Source organism: Crocodylus porosus, unplaced genomic scaffold (genome assembly GCF_001723895.1).
Source record: "Crocodylus porosus isolate Cpor-Errol unplaced genomic scaffold, CroPor_comp1, whole genome shotgun sequence".
Taxonomy (NCBI): Eukaryota; Metazoa; Chordata; order Crocodylia; family Crocodylidae; genus Crocodylus; species Crocodylus porosus.
The window spans coordinates 2,143,454-2,160,683 of record NW_017728910.1 but is presented as its reverse complement, the minus strand read 5'-3'; the positions used below and the strand labels follow the sequence as shown (position 1 = coordinate 2,160,683).

The following is a 17,230-nucleotide window of genomic DNA, read 5'->3' as shown; positions in this document are numbered from 1 at the left end:
ATTAATTTTCAGTAATGCACAACATAGGTCTGCAAAGGAATGCTAATACCTGACTCGGACATAATAGAGTAGAATTGTGTTTCATGGCATGTATTGTATATTTAACATGAAGTACGTAAGAAAAACAAAAACGATACAGACAGTTAAAGCTTTTTCAATTAAATTATTTTCCCTCAGACACAAACATGTGTGAATACATTAAACACACACACACAAAACAAAATAATGTAATTTTTAACCTGAGATAGAAAAATATAATTAAGAAAGAGAAGTTTTATTAGGGCAATTTCACTTTATTTTTCCATACAGCAAGGTCAACTATAGCAGTAATAATAAAATAAGCATAAAAACAAATTGCAGCCCAGGACAGAGTACATAATTTGGAGCAACTACAAGCAAAAAGTAAGTTTGTGATTACATAATAGTAAAACCAAGCACATCTGTCCTTTCAGCAGATGAAAGTTGCAGGGTTGCAAGTAAGTGCAACGTTATTAATTATTCAATATAAATACTGGAGATGCCAGATAATATAATGGCCTAATCATTTTTTCTTTCCAGCTTTGGCTTATAAAATTACATGGTTTCTTGAGTGCTTTCTATTAAAATGGTAAAATCTGATAGGTTTATTTTTTCACCTGCTAAAAGAACAGGACCACTACAGCAATAAAAAATAATCACATAACAACTACAGCTACGGTGTGCTGTTTGGTTTGCCTGTTCATGATTTAACTCTTTTTGTGAAAGTCAATATTTGTTTTGAAGGTTTTTTTGTGAACAATAAACCACTGAAATTGTCAAACTGGTTTGAATAGTATAATATTCTTAATATAGTTCTTTTTTGATACTTTAAACATGCAGTAGTTTTTGAATAATGTACGAAATATTTGATCCATGATTTCACCTTGATGGTTTGAAGTACCTGCTTTTTAAATTTTTATCTCTCTCTCTCTCTCTCTCTATATATATATATATAGAGAGAGAGAGAGATACATATTTTAGTAATGATTTTCAGGCAGATTTGACCCAGTGGAGTTTTTGTCAGTCATGAGATCTTGGAAGGATGGCATATCTTTCCAGCTGAAAAAATCCTGGCAAACTACAAGCTGTCCACATAAAGCAAAGCAACTTTTTGAAGGGGTATGGAGTGCTAACTCTGTGCCACTTTTGCAAGCAATTTTGTTCAGCCTGTCATTTTTATTAGCCTTAACAAAACTCCTTGTAATTATAGACATTTTTATTCAAAATAAGATCTTACTATTATACAGGTTTCTCTCTTTTTTGACTATATACAGAAGTGCAAAAAGTCAACCTTCTCTCTATACGTTCCCACATGCTAAACTGCAGCATAATCAACCCTCAAGAGTTTGCACACACACTATAATTCTTGTTACGTAAACTTTGAGTATTTGGATTATCAAAACAAAAAGTCCCTTGATCTATTGATTATGCAGCTTATTTATAACAAGGCCTGATATTCAGGGATTTCAAAAAATATTTAAACAATATTTTAACATTTGAAATGGATACAGTAGAAAATAAATTTTATTCTAATATCTAGGAACTAGATTTTCTTATAATAACTAATTACAAACAAAATAAATCATCAAAATATTACTCAATTGTCTGCCAGGATTGTTGCGATAGCAACAACTTAACTTCTTACTTAGCAATGATTATATAATTATAAGATATCCATATAAAAGATCTTTGTTCTTTTAATGAAAACTAGACAAGAACTAACAATGACTGACATTCTTACATTGTAATATTAAATCAGTAAAATATAAATCATTTAGTTAACAATACGAATACTCATATGACACTACATGTAAATTCAAAACTGAGTATGTTATGAAGAAAAAAAACCTACATTTTTATTTATTTTTTTTGTATTTTGAAAAAGTCATCAGTAAAATCTAATAAAACAAAATTCTATAAACTGAAACGGTATTCAACTGGTAATAGAAAATGAAAACAATCTAATAAATGTAAGAAATAAAAACTACATTTTTAACAAGAAAAATAAGTAATATTCTATAATGTAAGTAACTACAATAACATGTGAAGTCACCTATACTTTCTTAACACGATTGAAATTACATTGGTATGGGTTTTAACCCGTAATGTAATAATCTAAGGCTTTAATAGATGTACAGTACAATCAGTAAAATCAACACATCATTCTTATACTAGAAAGCATCTCTCTCAAGCATAAAAACTTGCAGTAAACTTGGAAGTATGGAAAGTTCTAGAACTGAACTCTCACTTCTTCCACTCCACACTATACTACCAGTGACCTGGCCCCCACTTCAGCAGTTTGCTGAACAGAGCAAAAATATCCTTTACTAGCTGCAACATCCAAACCACAAAAAGGAATTCCTTTGGATGAATCCATTCTTAAAAACTTGAATGCACATCTATTTTTTTATTTTATTTTGTAAAGGCTTTCTAAGGCTATAAGCAGTTAATCTGAACAAAAAAAAATCACATATAAAACTCACCCAAGTATTTAACCCACCCAATTTCTACACTAATTAACATCTCCATTTTTTCATATTTTGGTTTGTCATGCGGCTGATGTCAGTGCTTCTTTCTTCTTTGTTTAGAGTCACTGTTTTGAAGCGTGACTTTGATGAAGCATTTAAGCAAAAGTGAAACCCATCTCTGCAAAGCATTTATAGTCTTTTGACTTTTGACAGAGGCTATAAATAGAAGCAAAATAAGTTCCTCAAACATTTGTTATTGTGTCTCAGAAATGGCTTTTCCCTTTTGTATATCGTGTTATATGGTATAATATGCATAAATATTACATTACAATGTCTTAAAATAGTTTATATATGTGTATATGTCCAGTATGTGTTAAGTTAATTTGTATCGATAAAATACCTTTCTTGTGCTGTCTACTGTTATGTAAGGTAGAATTGGCCATTTCTGAGACAACTTTGGTTTTGAAACAGAATGGTGCCCTTTGACTGATCAGTACTAACAAAATAAGCAAAAATGTGGCTCTGAAAAATAACACTGCAGAAATAATACTCTAATTTGATGTACAGTCTATGGCACTTCATGAGAATCCTTTACAACATGGTACTTAAAGCCATTGATGTGCTTTAAAATATACACAGTTGTGGTTTTGCTTGGCACATTCATCTCTGTCAGATACCTCTCTTACCACTTCTTACAATCTATTACATTAAAAATATTACTCTTAAACAAAAATTACTGTGCATGCACGCTCTCATCTATAATGGCAATTTTAAATACAAGGTGCACCTTTGTTATTTGTAAACCTTGAAAGAAATAAACTTACTTAAAAAAAATTATATCTTGGTCTACAGACGTACCAATACATAATAGATTTATGGTTACATCATAGTCTGTCTTTTCAAGATGACTTACATGAGTATGTAGGAAATAGACTACATATGCATATCTAAATATATATATGCATACTTCTGTGCTAGAAAAGATAGACAATGTTGTAGTTTTAGACAATAAGATCACCTCAGCACAAATATCAATTCAATGTACAAAGTATATAGGCAACAGTGTGCAGTGGATTTCCAAGTTCTTGTTTCTTCTTGTTAACATGCAATGTGTGGACGTCTTACTGCTGAGGGAGTTTCGGTGTGTTTCTTGACGGTATATACATTATGGCTAATGATCTTGTCCTTTCCTCTACCCAAGCACACTGTCCTCTTTCTCTTTAGTATGATCTAGAAAAGGAAAAAGAAAGGAAAGAAATTTAGCATGTTCATTTATTCCCTTTAATTACCTTACGGGCACAGTCTTGCAGTTTCAGCATGAGGGGAATCTGTCACCAAAATTAAAAGGACTTTTGTACCAGCATAGCGATGAGGCTGGGCACCCCAGCAGTTTTCCCAGTCCCTCTGCTCTAGTTATGCCAATGGAGTTTTGTATACCAAATGTAAACAGTACTATTTCCCAAATAATATATTCATAACAAAGATATGGTTTACAGACATTATTATGTAATGATGAAATTATTTATGAAAATAGAATGCCATCATGATTGAGCCATATTTCCTGCCTGGCCCTCCCCACCCCTATAGCTACTAAAGCTTCAGGATTAACAGAGTACTAATTAGTTATTGGGGTTTTACTTAGGACCATACCTTGATACCACTGACATAAATGCAGCCAGTAACATTGAGTTTGGTGGCATCAAGAATTTGGGTAACATTTTAAAAACACCTGAAGTCCACATCCTCTTCAATGACAGCAATTGATAAACACCAATTAATTTCATAAGACACATGAAACATGCCTAAATAAATTATTTTGGGATTTGGGCTGTACGGGTACATCTGTTTAATGCCAGGTAGTGCTCAGCAGGGCACTTCAGGTTAGGTCTGTGTGTGTTAACTTCAGAACAAGAAACAGCAACAGGCTATGCTGCAACTTGGCAAATTAATTATGCTGAGAAGCAGAGTGCTTAAGTCCCTTTGAAAATGGAATTTGGACTGCAAAGTCATTTACATCCTTATGAAAATTATATCCCTGGCCACAAATGAGAAGAAAATTATGATTCTATTTTAACAAATAAATAACCACACTGTCAGGTTAAATAGCGTATTTGGCTATGGTGAAATCATCTCTTTAAGAAAACAACAGAAATAGGAAAGCTGTAGATAATAAAAATGAGATGCTAAATTGCAGGAGGCAATGGTCTATGGGAGGAATAATTAATTATATATATGATTTAGAGAGAATGCAGTGAGGAAATTAATAAGGGGAGGGCATAATTGGAAATAGCTTTTATGAACTCTATAATTAACCTGGGTCTACCACACAGGAGACCTGGGTTCAATTCCCAGACACTTATACAACTACAGCCATGGAGGCACCAAACATCTGGACTTAGTCTGGTCTTTGGATTCTGTCTTAGTGGCCTAAAGGGAGGATGGAAGGTCTGGGCAGACTCCACTCCTCCAAAAATTCCTGCCCAGGCATATACATTGAAGGTCTGGGTGGCCTTCATGCATATACCATGATCCAGGAGGATTGGCGGTTGCCAATTAACCTGGAGAATTCATTATATGTTCACACTTAGCTAGTTTAGTGAGTTTTTAAAAAAATATGACCAGACTATATATGCACTGATAAACCCTGTTAGGGTTAAGATTTACAAGTAGCAAGTACAAGTAGTAGGTACCCCCAGGATTAGATGGCTAACTTTGTATCTCCTGTAACCTAGTTGCATTCCCCTCCTCACCCCCATCCCTCGATTGTTAGTCCCTCACTTGGGCAATCTGTATTTGTCTACCAGCTTTGACATCTTTTTTGGATTCCCAATCCTAAACGTATACTAATAAAAGTCAAGTTGTTCTCTTACTTTGGGCTTAAACATCAACTGATGTCATGAATAAACTTCTTTCTGTGCTGAAGAAAGCTAATAATCAAGTGGCTATCCAGAAACACCAGAGCTATGATTTATTTATATGTAGGGTATGACCATAAATGAAAGCAGTTGTGAGGACAGAGTAAACAATACATTATATTCCACTTAAACCTGAAGAGTAGATGGTAGCTCTGTAATGGAGAAAGAGGTAGAAGTGAAGGCATATATTTCCTTCCAGAAGCTATTAAGTTATCCTAGCATAGTTGGATGAGAAATTCTATAAGGCTAAACCAAAACAGAGAGCTCATATGTCATAAATATAAACTAAGATTTCAGGATCGAAAATGCAGGGAAAAAAATCTCAGAAACAGAGACAAGTGAAACCAACTAAAAGCCTGTCTGCAAGGAAAGAGGCTAAATTATGAGAAGCTGATTGTAGTTCAACCCCAAATTATGCAAATGTAGATTGAACTTGCATTCTCCACATGACCTCTCACTTTTCTGTAACCTATATCACAAAAATACCTCCCATAATTTACCATAATTTGGCAGTCTCTGCTCCAAAGAATCCAGGTCTTAGTTAGATTAATAATTAAACTCTCATTCTCATTTACAGAATTTTGCAAATTTTGTGATTAAACAGCTCTTTCAGAAGAAAGCCTCAGTTTAGCCAGGTGCCCTATTTATGGCCCACGGTATATATCAGAGGTAGGCAACCCCTGGATTCTGGATTTATTAATAAAAGATTTCACTCCAAACTGGTATGATATGATTCCCATCCTACCAAGTCTGGCAGGCTCCCAAGTTATTTTTCCCCAGCTTATGCTGTCTTTTTAGGGCAGTGGAAGGCATCAGACAAATAAGCCTAAACTAATGAGATGGCAGGATTCTCCACCTGATTCAGCCTTTCAATGGGTGCTTAAATCCTACAGGGAGAAACAGTCTAATTACTGCTGACTCACTGGCATATATGGGGCTTACTGGGTTCCTCTTCCCTGCTCCTGCCAAAATGAGTGAGCAGATGTTGACCCGAAGCTTCCAGAGGCTAAGAAAGCACGGCAATTAGAGCACACCTGGCACCATCTCAAAGTCAGACACTTCTAATGAGACAGACTTGCTTCTCAAAAAAGTCTTCTGTGTGCTTTAGATTATGAATGCCATTAATTTAAACTTAATCACTGCTGTATCTTTTATGTCCAGTAAGCGGATGATAATAGATACAAAGGAACTGAGTTTGCTACATCCCATGCCCCCTGACGACCGAAAAGAGCTCTGTATCCTCTGTAAGGCCACTGGCACCCAGGAAGTCTGCAGGCACACTGGTTGCCCAAGGTGAAACATCATTCTTATACTGTGGACAAAGCCTCTGACTTAGCATCCAACAGGCAAGCAGAATGGGCATGGCAGCAGGTGCAGAGTTTGTTCTTGGGGATCCAGATCTCCTTACCAGTGCAAGCACCAAGCAGGATTGTCTGTCAGTTTTATAAATCACAGGCTCATATGTTTCTGGAAGGAGGGTAGTTAACCACTGGCCTCTCTGCCGGCAGTGCCAGCAAAAGTGCCAAATATATGGCAGTTTGGCAATACTGCCTCTGAGGTACCGGACTGAAACCACTAACTTGCATCACTGATATTTGTCCAGCTTCTGTAATCCGCCGTTTAAAAAACAAACAAACCAAAAAAACAATTCTACATAAAAGCTATGGCCCCCATCACACAGAAGTTAGTATCAAAGAAACCCATGTCAAAAGAGCTTCTACAACACTTCTAAAAAAATTCTCCTTTAAAAACAGTATGTCTCAGTAAAAGACAAGTTATGCCTACACAAAAAGAGTATGAAAACTGTGGAAGCAACACATCAGAAACTTACTGTTTGATGACAAAATGTCTACATCTGTGTAACATATTTGTGGCTAGTCAGATGTTCCGCAGATATTATGGGTATCTATAGGTAAAAAATGTAAACAATGAATAATATGTGCAACACATCAACCAGGAGAAAACGCATTTTACCATCAAACGTTACAGTAGTTCAGAAAAAGCAACAATCAGCTGTGAGGTGGCGGATTTTACATTGTAACTACAGTATATGTTACAGTAAACTGAAGTGCTACAAAAGCCAGTTAAAACTGAAAAAAACATTGTGGTAGGTACACTTGACTGATGTATATAAGTATTATTGGTTGTTTAGAAAGTAAGAGAAGTTAAAATCTACAGAAGTTCATGCAGTGCAGTCATTGAAAGGAGCCCTTTTTGTTGGCCTACACAAAGTTCAATGATTTGGGTATTTTACTAAGTCATTTGAAACAAACACCACAGCCAGATTTTGAGCAATGTTTGCTAAATTAGTCTTTGGGTGCCAAACCAAGATGCCTTGCATCTGTTTTTTCACAGGTGGTACAAATTCACAGATTACCTACGCCGTGTATTCTTGCCGCCTGTGAAAACCAGGTTTTGAGTTGGGCACTGAAAAAACAAAGATTCTCTAAATTAGCAATTTATTTTTACAATGTTGGCCTTTGTAAACAGGACTCAGCTACACAGCTCTCTGACCATTCGTCAACAGTGTGTTTTCCATAAGATTAGCTTTAAAAATGAAACTGACAATATAACAATTACAAAGAGCACAAATAGCAAATCAAGACACAAGTTAGACAGCTCTTTCCTGGAGTCCAATCCTGCAGGCCCTCCAAGGTTTAACATAAATTAAAGTCAATGGGAGTGCACATACACAGGCCTTGCAGGATAGAGAACTTAATGAGAGAAACAAGACTGTTCAAAGTGAACTACAGATGTTAAACGAGCAGTATTAAACCCGCACCGCAACAAGAGGCAGGGAGTCAGACTGAGGCAGAGAACAGGTGCACTTATGTACAGAAAACCAGGTCCAGCACTATGTCATAATCCTGACTTAGATGTTGTAAAGAGCTGTGGAACTTGAACAGATAATATCCCCTCTCAGTCTCTCAGATACATAGCCCCACAGAAGAAAGGAAGGGTGGAGTTTTTTTTCTTAACTAATCACTAAGCAGAATGTTTTAGTGGTGGATCTTTCCAGCCCTTACATCCTTGCTTTACTTTTCATATAATTTTACAGCATTGCCAACTAGCCCAGAAATGTGCTCCAAGCATAATGAAGCTTTTCATACCATTTTTTCTACTGCTGCAGGAGAAGATGTTGCACCCAACTGTGTAGAAGCATCAGGGATAGTGCTGTCAAAACATACCAAGGACCTTCAACACCAGTCAATGAAGATGAAGGGCCAGATCTTAAGACCTTATGCATGCATGCACATTGCACGTGTGGCATTAAATCATTTCAGCATTGCTTAAATATTATATACATATATTACTATATATGTATATATTGAGGTTTGGCTGCAATACTTTACTGAAGTGTGTTATGAGGGGTCCAGGGAGAACAGGCATGAAATGGTCAGATTCTACAACAGCAAGGTTCCCCATTATCTATCTGGGGGAATGCATAGCAGCTTAGACATAGAAAAGGCATTTAAGAAATCTATTTTTTTTCTGTGGCTTTGTTTATTCTAGGAATTTTATGAACATATGCTGGGTACACAACTCAAATGACTTAAGGTTACTTGAATTTTGAATGAAATTACTCATACTATTTAGATATTTCTGATGGTTATTTACTTAGCTGACACTTACACATAGGTAATTGTTCTTGTAAATGAGTTTTCTGGGATTTTAATTCCTTTTCTGATCCAAGTTTTCAAAAGACTTAGTCCCTCAATTGCAATATTTTGCACTAGAACAAACTGTTACTTTCTCAGAAATATTGGAAACTACATCCAACTGCTGTGGAAACTAAACAGTATTTGGTTAAAATGCCTAATCTTTTTCTGGGACTTTAAGATGCATTGTTATAAATCACTGCAGTGATGCAATTCTCAAGCATGATGTTTTTGAGAACCTAGTTACTGTCTATACCACCAAAGGCTTTATAGTTGGCTTGGCATCAAATATTAATGTACAAGAATGCTCAAGGCTGATAGCAAGGCTCTGGGTCTAGCCCTGAAAGTTACTAAATACATTCCACCCTATAGGTTTCACTGCAATGGGTAGCACACAACACCCTGATGGAAGAGCTTTGGCATGTCACAGGAATGGGTTCAGGATTTCTAAAACCAGCATCCAGTTTTACAGGTGCAATTAACTGCAGCTCTCATAAGAACAGTTGCCTGAAGGTGTATTTTTATTTATGCATCTGGATCTGATTGCACCTGCAGACTTGTTTGCCTTTTATGGTAGGATTTTGAAACCTCCAAGTTGGCATAATGACTGGAGCAGACTTGCATCAAAGGCAGGTACTTTTTAAAGCCAGCCCTTCTATACCATCACTTAATGACCCTGGCAATCAACTGAAATTGCAAGATAGTGCATAGAATTTTGTGGTTGAACAAAAGTCCCTTTTGCTATAAATGCTAAAGGAATATATAGGACTCCCACTGAATTCATGTAGAGCCCTAGCTACCCAGCATTTGGTCCCACATTTTCTGGACAGTTGGTGTGTCCACATGAGATGCATTAATCTAATGTGCAGTAAAGTGTCACTGTCTACATGTGTGCAGTAAATTAGGCTAATGCATCATTTGCTAGTTCCAGGAAATATAGGTACTAGATTAATGGCACATTAGCTACTGCACAGTAGCACATGTGTAGACACTGACCAGGAGCAATTTGCTCCTAGTCAGCTCAGGCAGCAGGGGCATACTGCTACTTGCCTAAGCCCCGATGCAGCAGGGAGCTGTGCTGGCAGCTGTCTCCCTGCCACATGGGGATCGGGAACCGGGAGAGCTGTCCCAGACACATAGCGATCTCCAGTTGGGACTGCTGTGGGACCCAATCTCCACATGACTGGGATGCAGCAGTCCCAGCTGCTGGGACAGCTCTCCTAGCCACGTGGAGTCTGGGTCCTGCAGCAACCCTGGCTGCTGATCTCCATGTGGCTGGGATGCAGCAGTCCTGGCTGCCAGGACAGCTCTTCTGGCCATGTGGGAATTGGGACCAGCCACTGTGCCCCCTGCCACCCATAGCTTGGCACCTGGGGGAGTCTGGGGCTCCTCCTGGTTGCTAAAGTGGGGCAGACCAGGGCAGCAGCAGCCCTGGAGTTAACTGCTTCCATTGGGAGCAAATGTACTTCCAGCGGGCACACTTTAACATGTGTGCAGGGGTGTAGTTTAATGTTCCTGAATTTTCTGCAAAGAAAATTAAGGGACATTAATTGCACATGTAGATACACCCAGTAATAGTAGGCAATAATTCTAAAGGCCTAGTACAAACATGTAAAATTCATGTCAGAATACATTTGAATAAAGGAGTTGTGCACTGGTCTCTGGGGTGCTTTTGGTCTTTTACCTTTTGAAGTACAAGAAAAAAATGAATTTGAGTTTTTGGTAATCTAACTAAGAAAAATGTAGATGAAGCATCAGTCGGAAGGGATGGGAGTTAAACACAATTCCTGTTCCTATTTTATACCCAGCTATGGCAATATTCATGGTAGCTGCCTAGAAAGAATTTGATTAGGTTTTTAATGGACACTGCATTAGTTAAAGTTTGTCCATGGTAAAACTCATCAGGTATTTCCCTAATTCAGAAATTTGAACAAAGGCTTGTGAGCATGTTCCTGTGTGGCCCAATCACAATGTTTTTGTTTTGCTCTTCGAAGAGCTGAAGAGAGTCAGAACATGTTCAGACTACTAAAATCCTGATCCTGCAATCCCTCTGCACCCAGCTTCCATTGGCTTTGATTGGAATGTGAAAGGAAACGGAGGCTTTGTGTACACAGAAAAAAAAGCTTTCTTGTGTATCGTCCCTGACTTTTTAAATATGCGAGAGCAGAAATAAGCAGCATGGCCTATAAGTTAAGACTGAATCAGAAAATCTCATGTCAGGTATTTTTAGCATCAGAAATGGAGCTGCAGCACCATTTCAGCATGGATAAAGGCTTATTAAGCTAGGCTGCAGATCTTAGAGAGAATGTGTAGGCCAACAAGAGGTAAAATCAAAACCCCCATGCTCATTAAAAGCACCAATTTCAAGTTGTTTTTAAGGAACAAAGCTGTAAATTAGCAAACCTGGTTGGCTGTGGCTGTTGCAGCGAAGGGAACACTTGTGGCAGATGTTGTTGCTGCAGACACAGTGGCTGGCGTAGCACCGTGCACCATGGGAACTTTCGGAAGGAAAATCATATAAAGCAAACATACAGAAGAGTGTAGCAGTATGGGAACCATGGCAACATGTGGTAGAATAATTGAGCATGGTATTTATCACAGCAAGAAGCCATGTGACGAGACATCATTGCCAGCGAGTGACATGCAATCACAGTGCAAAAGCAGGACAACATTCCAGGGGCGGGGTGGGGAGGGAAATGAAAGAGAAAAAAGGGGAAAATGCTTGTTACCATCAAATCAGGAAAATCAACACAAACAAGCTTACCCATTTCAATACAAAATCAGAACAATAATTTTAAAATGCCCTTACATTTATGACTTACATCTGAATAAAAAGTAAAAAAATCCACCCCACATATTTACTACAAGCTACAATTAATCAGTTTAAAGGAAAACGTATTGCTTAAATACAATAGTAAGATACAATATGTTACTTAACATAAGATAGTTTCTGAACACTGGAACTCATAGTCCAATCAAAATCCACCAAGCAATTCAGAAAGCTACTATACATAGTAAACAACATCTATGTGTCCATGTCAATTAAATAAAATGATTACATTTAATTGACAGGTGTTAGTGCAGGGAGTTGGGGAAGATGGACTGCCACAACAACTATCAGTTAAAACCTAGCAGTGGATTTTGAGGGTCCGTGAGCTGCACCACAGGTTTAAGATAATCAAGAAACAAAGCTGGCACCTACCAACACTTGTAGCGGGTGTCATGCACAATATTGAGCCTGCCCATCATGCATTGCAACAGGAAGGTGGATTTGAAAAGGGAAAAGAATTAAAACAACCCATCACACGTGTAATTAGCAAATTTCACTGAACAAAGAAGAAAAGTTGTTATTATGGGAACAGTGGCATGTAACTGTCAGCACAATCAAATCATACGATAGCACAGTGATCAATTAGAACTAGTCTTAAGTGAGGGGAAGAAAGCTAAGTGAACTGTGTGCTGGTATAGTTAGCTTGTCTTTACTTTCTCTAGCATTATTTGTCTTTTTACTATTATTAGGAAAGCTTTCCTTAGACTTATTTTAAAATTCTGGTTTATGCGACTGATTTATTTTTCCTTTCTACAAAAGAACTTTGTTTTTAGCTATATGTATATTTTCAGAGTAAAGGAAGTACTTTAATGTATTGTCTCCATACAGGAAATTCATTTTCAGAAATTTGGGATGATCCTAGCACTGCAGTTATATTGGGATATACAGGATAGTTAAAAACAAAGGGGAGGAATTAGTTTAGCCCTTGCTCTCTGATCTGCATCCAGAAGGGGTCCTCAGCACACAGTTTGCCCTGAGTTTGGTCTAAAGAGTCAGTGAGCATATTAAAGGAGAAAGTGGAGACTGCAGTTTGAAAATGGCACCAGACCCAAAGGACCTTTAGTTCTTCTCTGAATCTGGCCATAATGTAATATAGCAGGAGAGTATGCTCTTGTTTTTTCCCCAAGGGTCTCAGGAGTACTTGTGGCCCAAGGAAGAAGTCAGCCAGTGGCCATAGTGGCACTCATGCCTTTAACCTCTGAAGACCCACCAGGTTCCTGGCAAGCCAATTCTTTGATGGTGGGGGAGGGAAGGATTTCTTGGTTAAGTCTGGATCCTTTGGGAGATTTCTCCCCATGACTATATTAGGTGGATTTTTCTGTGGGGAGAGGTGATCTGACTGTTCACAGCTAGTTCTGGGTCTTTACTACCACCAATCCCTGTTGCTCCCAGATGTTTTGGTATTGCCTAAGTGTCAGGACAGTAGAGATTTTGTGACCACCATTTATATATTGTGGGGTGAACTGAAAATGAAGTGCTGACTTTCAACTCAGATTTTTGGCAGGTTTGTTTACTTATTGTGGAATTTAAAGAGAGTATAACAACTATAGATAGTCCACAAAGTCCCCAGAAAAATGTGAGGCTGCCTGATTGACATTATTTCTTGCTGTAGGATACACTTTAACTGCTTGCAATTCGTTGGAAGGGTAGACCCTTTGGCTGAGATAGAATGTCAGCAATACTTAGATGACTAGCTTGTTACTCTCCTTAATACAAATAAGAATACTAGGGATCACATCAGATAAAACCTTCAAAGAGAACACAGTGCCAATAGGAGTACTGCATTTTTAGGCATACATTTTCTAGTCTGCAAATTTCAGTAACTGGGCAATTCCACTTATTTACTTAGCAAAATGCTTTTGTTCCACATTGTGAATTTTGTACTTGCCAATCTTTTGTTTCCTAAAGCAAGATTTTAAAATTAAACTTTAGTTTATAAAGTCATTTTTTTCATATTTCATCACATCAATGTTTTTGAAAAGACTCTCCTTTATTCTGTAATGACTCGCCTTATTTATAGTCAGATACATTTATATGCAATTGAGATAAATTTTATCTAAATTAATTTAAATAAATGTGATGATTACCCTGATATGAATAAAAATAAATGACTCAGGAAGCGTTGAACAGAGAGCTCATAATGGACGTAGACACAGAAATTCTCTGAAAGACAGTCAATGGGAGCTACTGCTATGCTGTTTCCTTAATGCAATATGGCAATAACAAAGAGACACTGTTGTGTTTGAATAGCATGGCATGTTATTTTCTTAGGTCTTGTTAAGTGGTATACAGAATTGTAGGTCATGTTGCAGTGATTTTTCACAATCCCAAATGCCATTAGTGGGGAAACAATCAGTAATTTATGCTAGGCAGGACATGAAAGTTATTGCCTTTCGGTATAAGAAGACGTGTTTAAAGCTGTGCAGAAAATGGAATAATTAATTCTGCTATGTAACAAAACAGAATGAAAATATTCATGAAAGATGGTTTAAAGGAAGGATGTTTAATGTTATGGCCACATCCTTCTTGTGTCATCACCTGTTAATTGCCATTGAAGACAGTGGGACTAGTTGTAAGAATACATGGAGAAAAATTTGGCCCCAAGGTACAAACTATCAGCTAACCAGTGTAACAGTGCTCTGAGTTACACCCATGCAACCTCAGTGATGTGGCTAGAGCACACTGTGCCCTCATACAGCTTCCCTATTTATTATGTTTGTATAAGTTTATTGTATCTACATGCCAAAATTACAGCTAGGTTTTTGTAATGACTCTCTGAAATATCAAGATTGAGTTAGCTTAAATTTTAGTTTTGCATTATCTCCATTAACATTATAACCAGTACACACAGTTTGAAAGGGAATTGCAGCAAATGAACAGAAGGCAGCAATGAAAATACTAGCTATGGTGCAATAACTTGCAAATATGAATACATAATGCTGTAGGACCCTCTTACCAATAATAAATAATCATTTCTCTATGTCCTTAATATTCATTTTAACTTCAAGTGCTTTAATTTACTAATAAGACTGTCCAAACAGTGAACTTCCTTATTCAGACATTCCTTGGCCTTTCAGCATTTGATTTAAAGCATCTGCTATTTTAATTGATTGTAATTTCATAACAAAATTAAGTCCATTGCAGAATATGGTAATTTTAATTCTATGTTTGCACTGGAATGTTGAACAGCGCCTTGTCCTCAACATTTATGTATCTACTAGTCTTGTGCTATTTAACCCAGTTTATTTATTCAGTTAAAACCACAAAGCACTACAGCGACCAGGTTACCAATAGATAACATAAGTGAGTGCTTCAATCTGAGGGCCTCGTTATACATTACACTGTGAGCTGCTCAAATGTTGAACAGTGCTAGTGCTAGCTTGAATTTGGAGCAGTCAGCATGTTTAGACCAGCAGGGGCCTGGAGGATTGAAAGGTAAGAATCCTTGCCCCTCCCCCCCAATCGAGGCTCCCTGATGGCCCTGCTGCCCCAGGGGGTACCCTGTCCCTCCCCTGTCCCCCTTCTGCCCTCCTCCCTCACTTATCCCTGTCCCGGGGATACAGGCAGGGAAGGGCTGACCTGCCTTCCTGGCGCCCACCACCACCTGAGCCTAGGCCAGAGTGCACTGAGCCTGGGCCAGAGAGCAGCAGCAGTGGTGGTGGTGGGAGTGGTGTCTGGGCAGGCAGGTTAATACTTCCTTGCTTGCACTTCTAGGACAGACGATGAAGGCAGCCAGAAATAAGTGGGGGGCTGGGGATATGGGAGTTAGTGAGCAGGGATCTGGGGTGCTGGGGCATAGGGCAGTAGGCCTGATCTGGGCTGGGGGGAGGGAGGTAGGTGGTGTTCACACTAACATGAAGGCTAGCGTGACCACACATTAATGTGACACAAGGTGGGTAACACGGATCAGAGAGAAACCTAGGCTGAACTGGCATAACTTTAAATTGCCTAAGGAGTGTTTAAAACTAGTGTCAGGTGTTAATGTATTGCAATCCAGGGGTTAAGTGCTATAGGAGCCACCTAAAATTAACATGTAACAAGGCCCTGAATGAACCATTTGATCCTTTTCCCACTGATGTTTTGTGTAGAAGTAAAAATGGTCCCCAAAGCGCTTTCTCCTACAGAGGAAAGTGCAAAATTTTCAAGGTGTTTAGATGTCTAATTAGGCTCATGGCCACTTGTGGGATTTCACTGGAAGTTATATGGCTGAGCACTTGTGAAAACATACTGGGTATCTATCTGCATCTATTTAGATACCTAAATACATTTTCAAATCTGAATTTTTCTTCAATCAGGGTCCTAAGTTGACACTTTATATACTGAACTAAGATCATGTTCACATGTTTAACTGAACTTCTAATTGAAATGGTAAGAAGATACCCCTTTAAGCACAAAGGGCAAGATCTACAAAATGATTTGGGCCTCCCAATGCTCAGTGTAGCAATACCTAACTTTTAGATGCTCGGTCACCATTGAAGAGTCCACAGTCCCATTCAATGTATATGGAGAGCTAGATACTTAAGAAATGGATCAACTAAGTCAACAGACAATACTGAGGATAGGATGAATCTTATACTCTGCCTGGCTTTGGTAGTCAGGTACTGTAGGTCTCTCATACTCAGGCCTACAGAAAGGTAGCCTTGACTGCTCTGCAGCATTTATATGCTTTTGTCATTTCTTTTAGGGAGTAAATGTAATTTTTCTCCCCTATAACAGGACTGAAGGGGAAGAAAGGTCCTTGCTTATTCAGTGATTAAAGTATTCACACTGGATGGGGCGAGGAATGAGTCCAACTTCAACTCTCAACTTCTACTGAAAACATTCAACTCAAGCTATGTGCCACACCAAACTATAAGCTATTTTGGGTTTGGGGTAGGGGCACTAAATCCCCTTCGCTAATGCTATTCCACTTTACATAGTATAACCAGAGATTCAATAGAAAGGTAATTAGTAGGGGTATGCGAAGCTTTAGGTGCTGATTTGATTCGGAGGAGATTTGGCCCGATTTGGCAGCTGAATCTCCAAATCTGAATAAAACCGGGAGACCACGTGAAAGGTGAGAATCAATTCGACGCTCTCTGAATCTGTTTGGAAAAGATTCAGAGAGCTTCAGAGATTCAAGCAGTCCCCACTGGCTGCTGCCAGGAGCTGGACCTGGACTCTGTGCTGGTAAGCAGGGGAGGAGAAAGAGGGGCTGGAGGAAGGGGAGGGGACCATGGGGGACTCCTTCCATGCCCCATCCCCTGCCTGCCTCCCCAGCCCCACTGAGTGCCCTCTGACCCCTGCCCACTGTCCCAGTCCCCACCCCCCCGCCACCCATGGCTGCCCTGCCCAGCCCCA

The 17,230-nt window shown here is 38.5% G+C and overlaps 1 protein-coding gene across 15 annotated transcripts in view; it reads right to left on the bottom strand.

The window, feature by feature from the left end:
- Positions 1 to 280: 280 nt before the first annotated feature.
- The window catches only part of MBNL1 (muscleblind like splicing regulator 1), a 191,193-nt gene continuing 174,243 nt past the window's right edge, over positions 281 to 17,230 (bottom strand). For 9 of the 15 annotated variants that reach the window (XM_019532599.1, XM_019532602.1, XM_019532603.1 and 6 more), the window contains 4 exons: positions 12,263 to 12,298; positions 11,464 to 11,558; positions 7,233 to 7,307; positions 281 to 3,716 (listed from right to left, as the gene is read on the bottom strand). In XM_019532599.1, coding sequence (XP_019388144.1) covers positions 7,251 to 7,307; positions 11,464 to 11,558; positions 12,263 to 12,298 — 188 coding nt within the window. In that variant the 3' untranslated portion in view covers positions 281 to 3,716; positions 7,233 to 7,250. The remainder of the gene's footprint in view (positions 3,717 to 7,232; positions 7,308 to 11,463; positions 11,559 to 12,262; positions 12,299 to 17,230) is intronic. The other 6 variants (XM_019532601.1, XM_019532604.1, XM_019532609.1 and 3 more) reach the window with 3 other exon arrangements.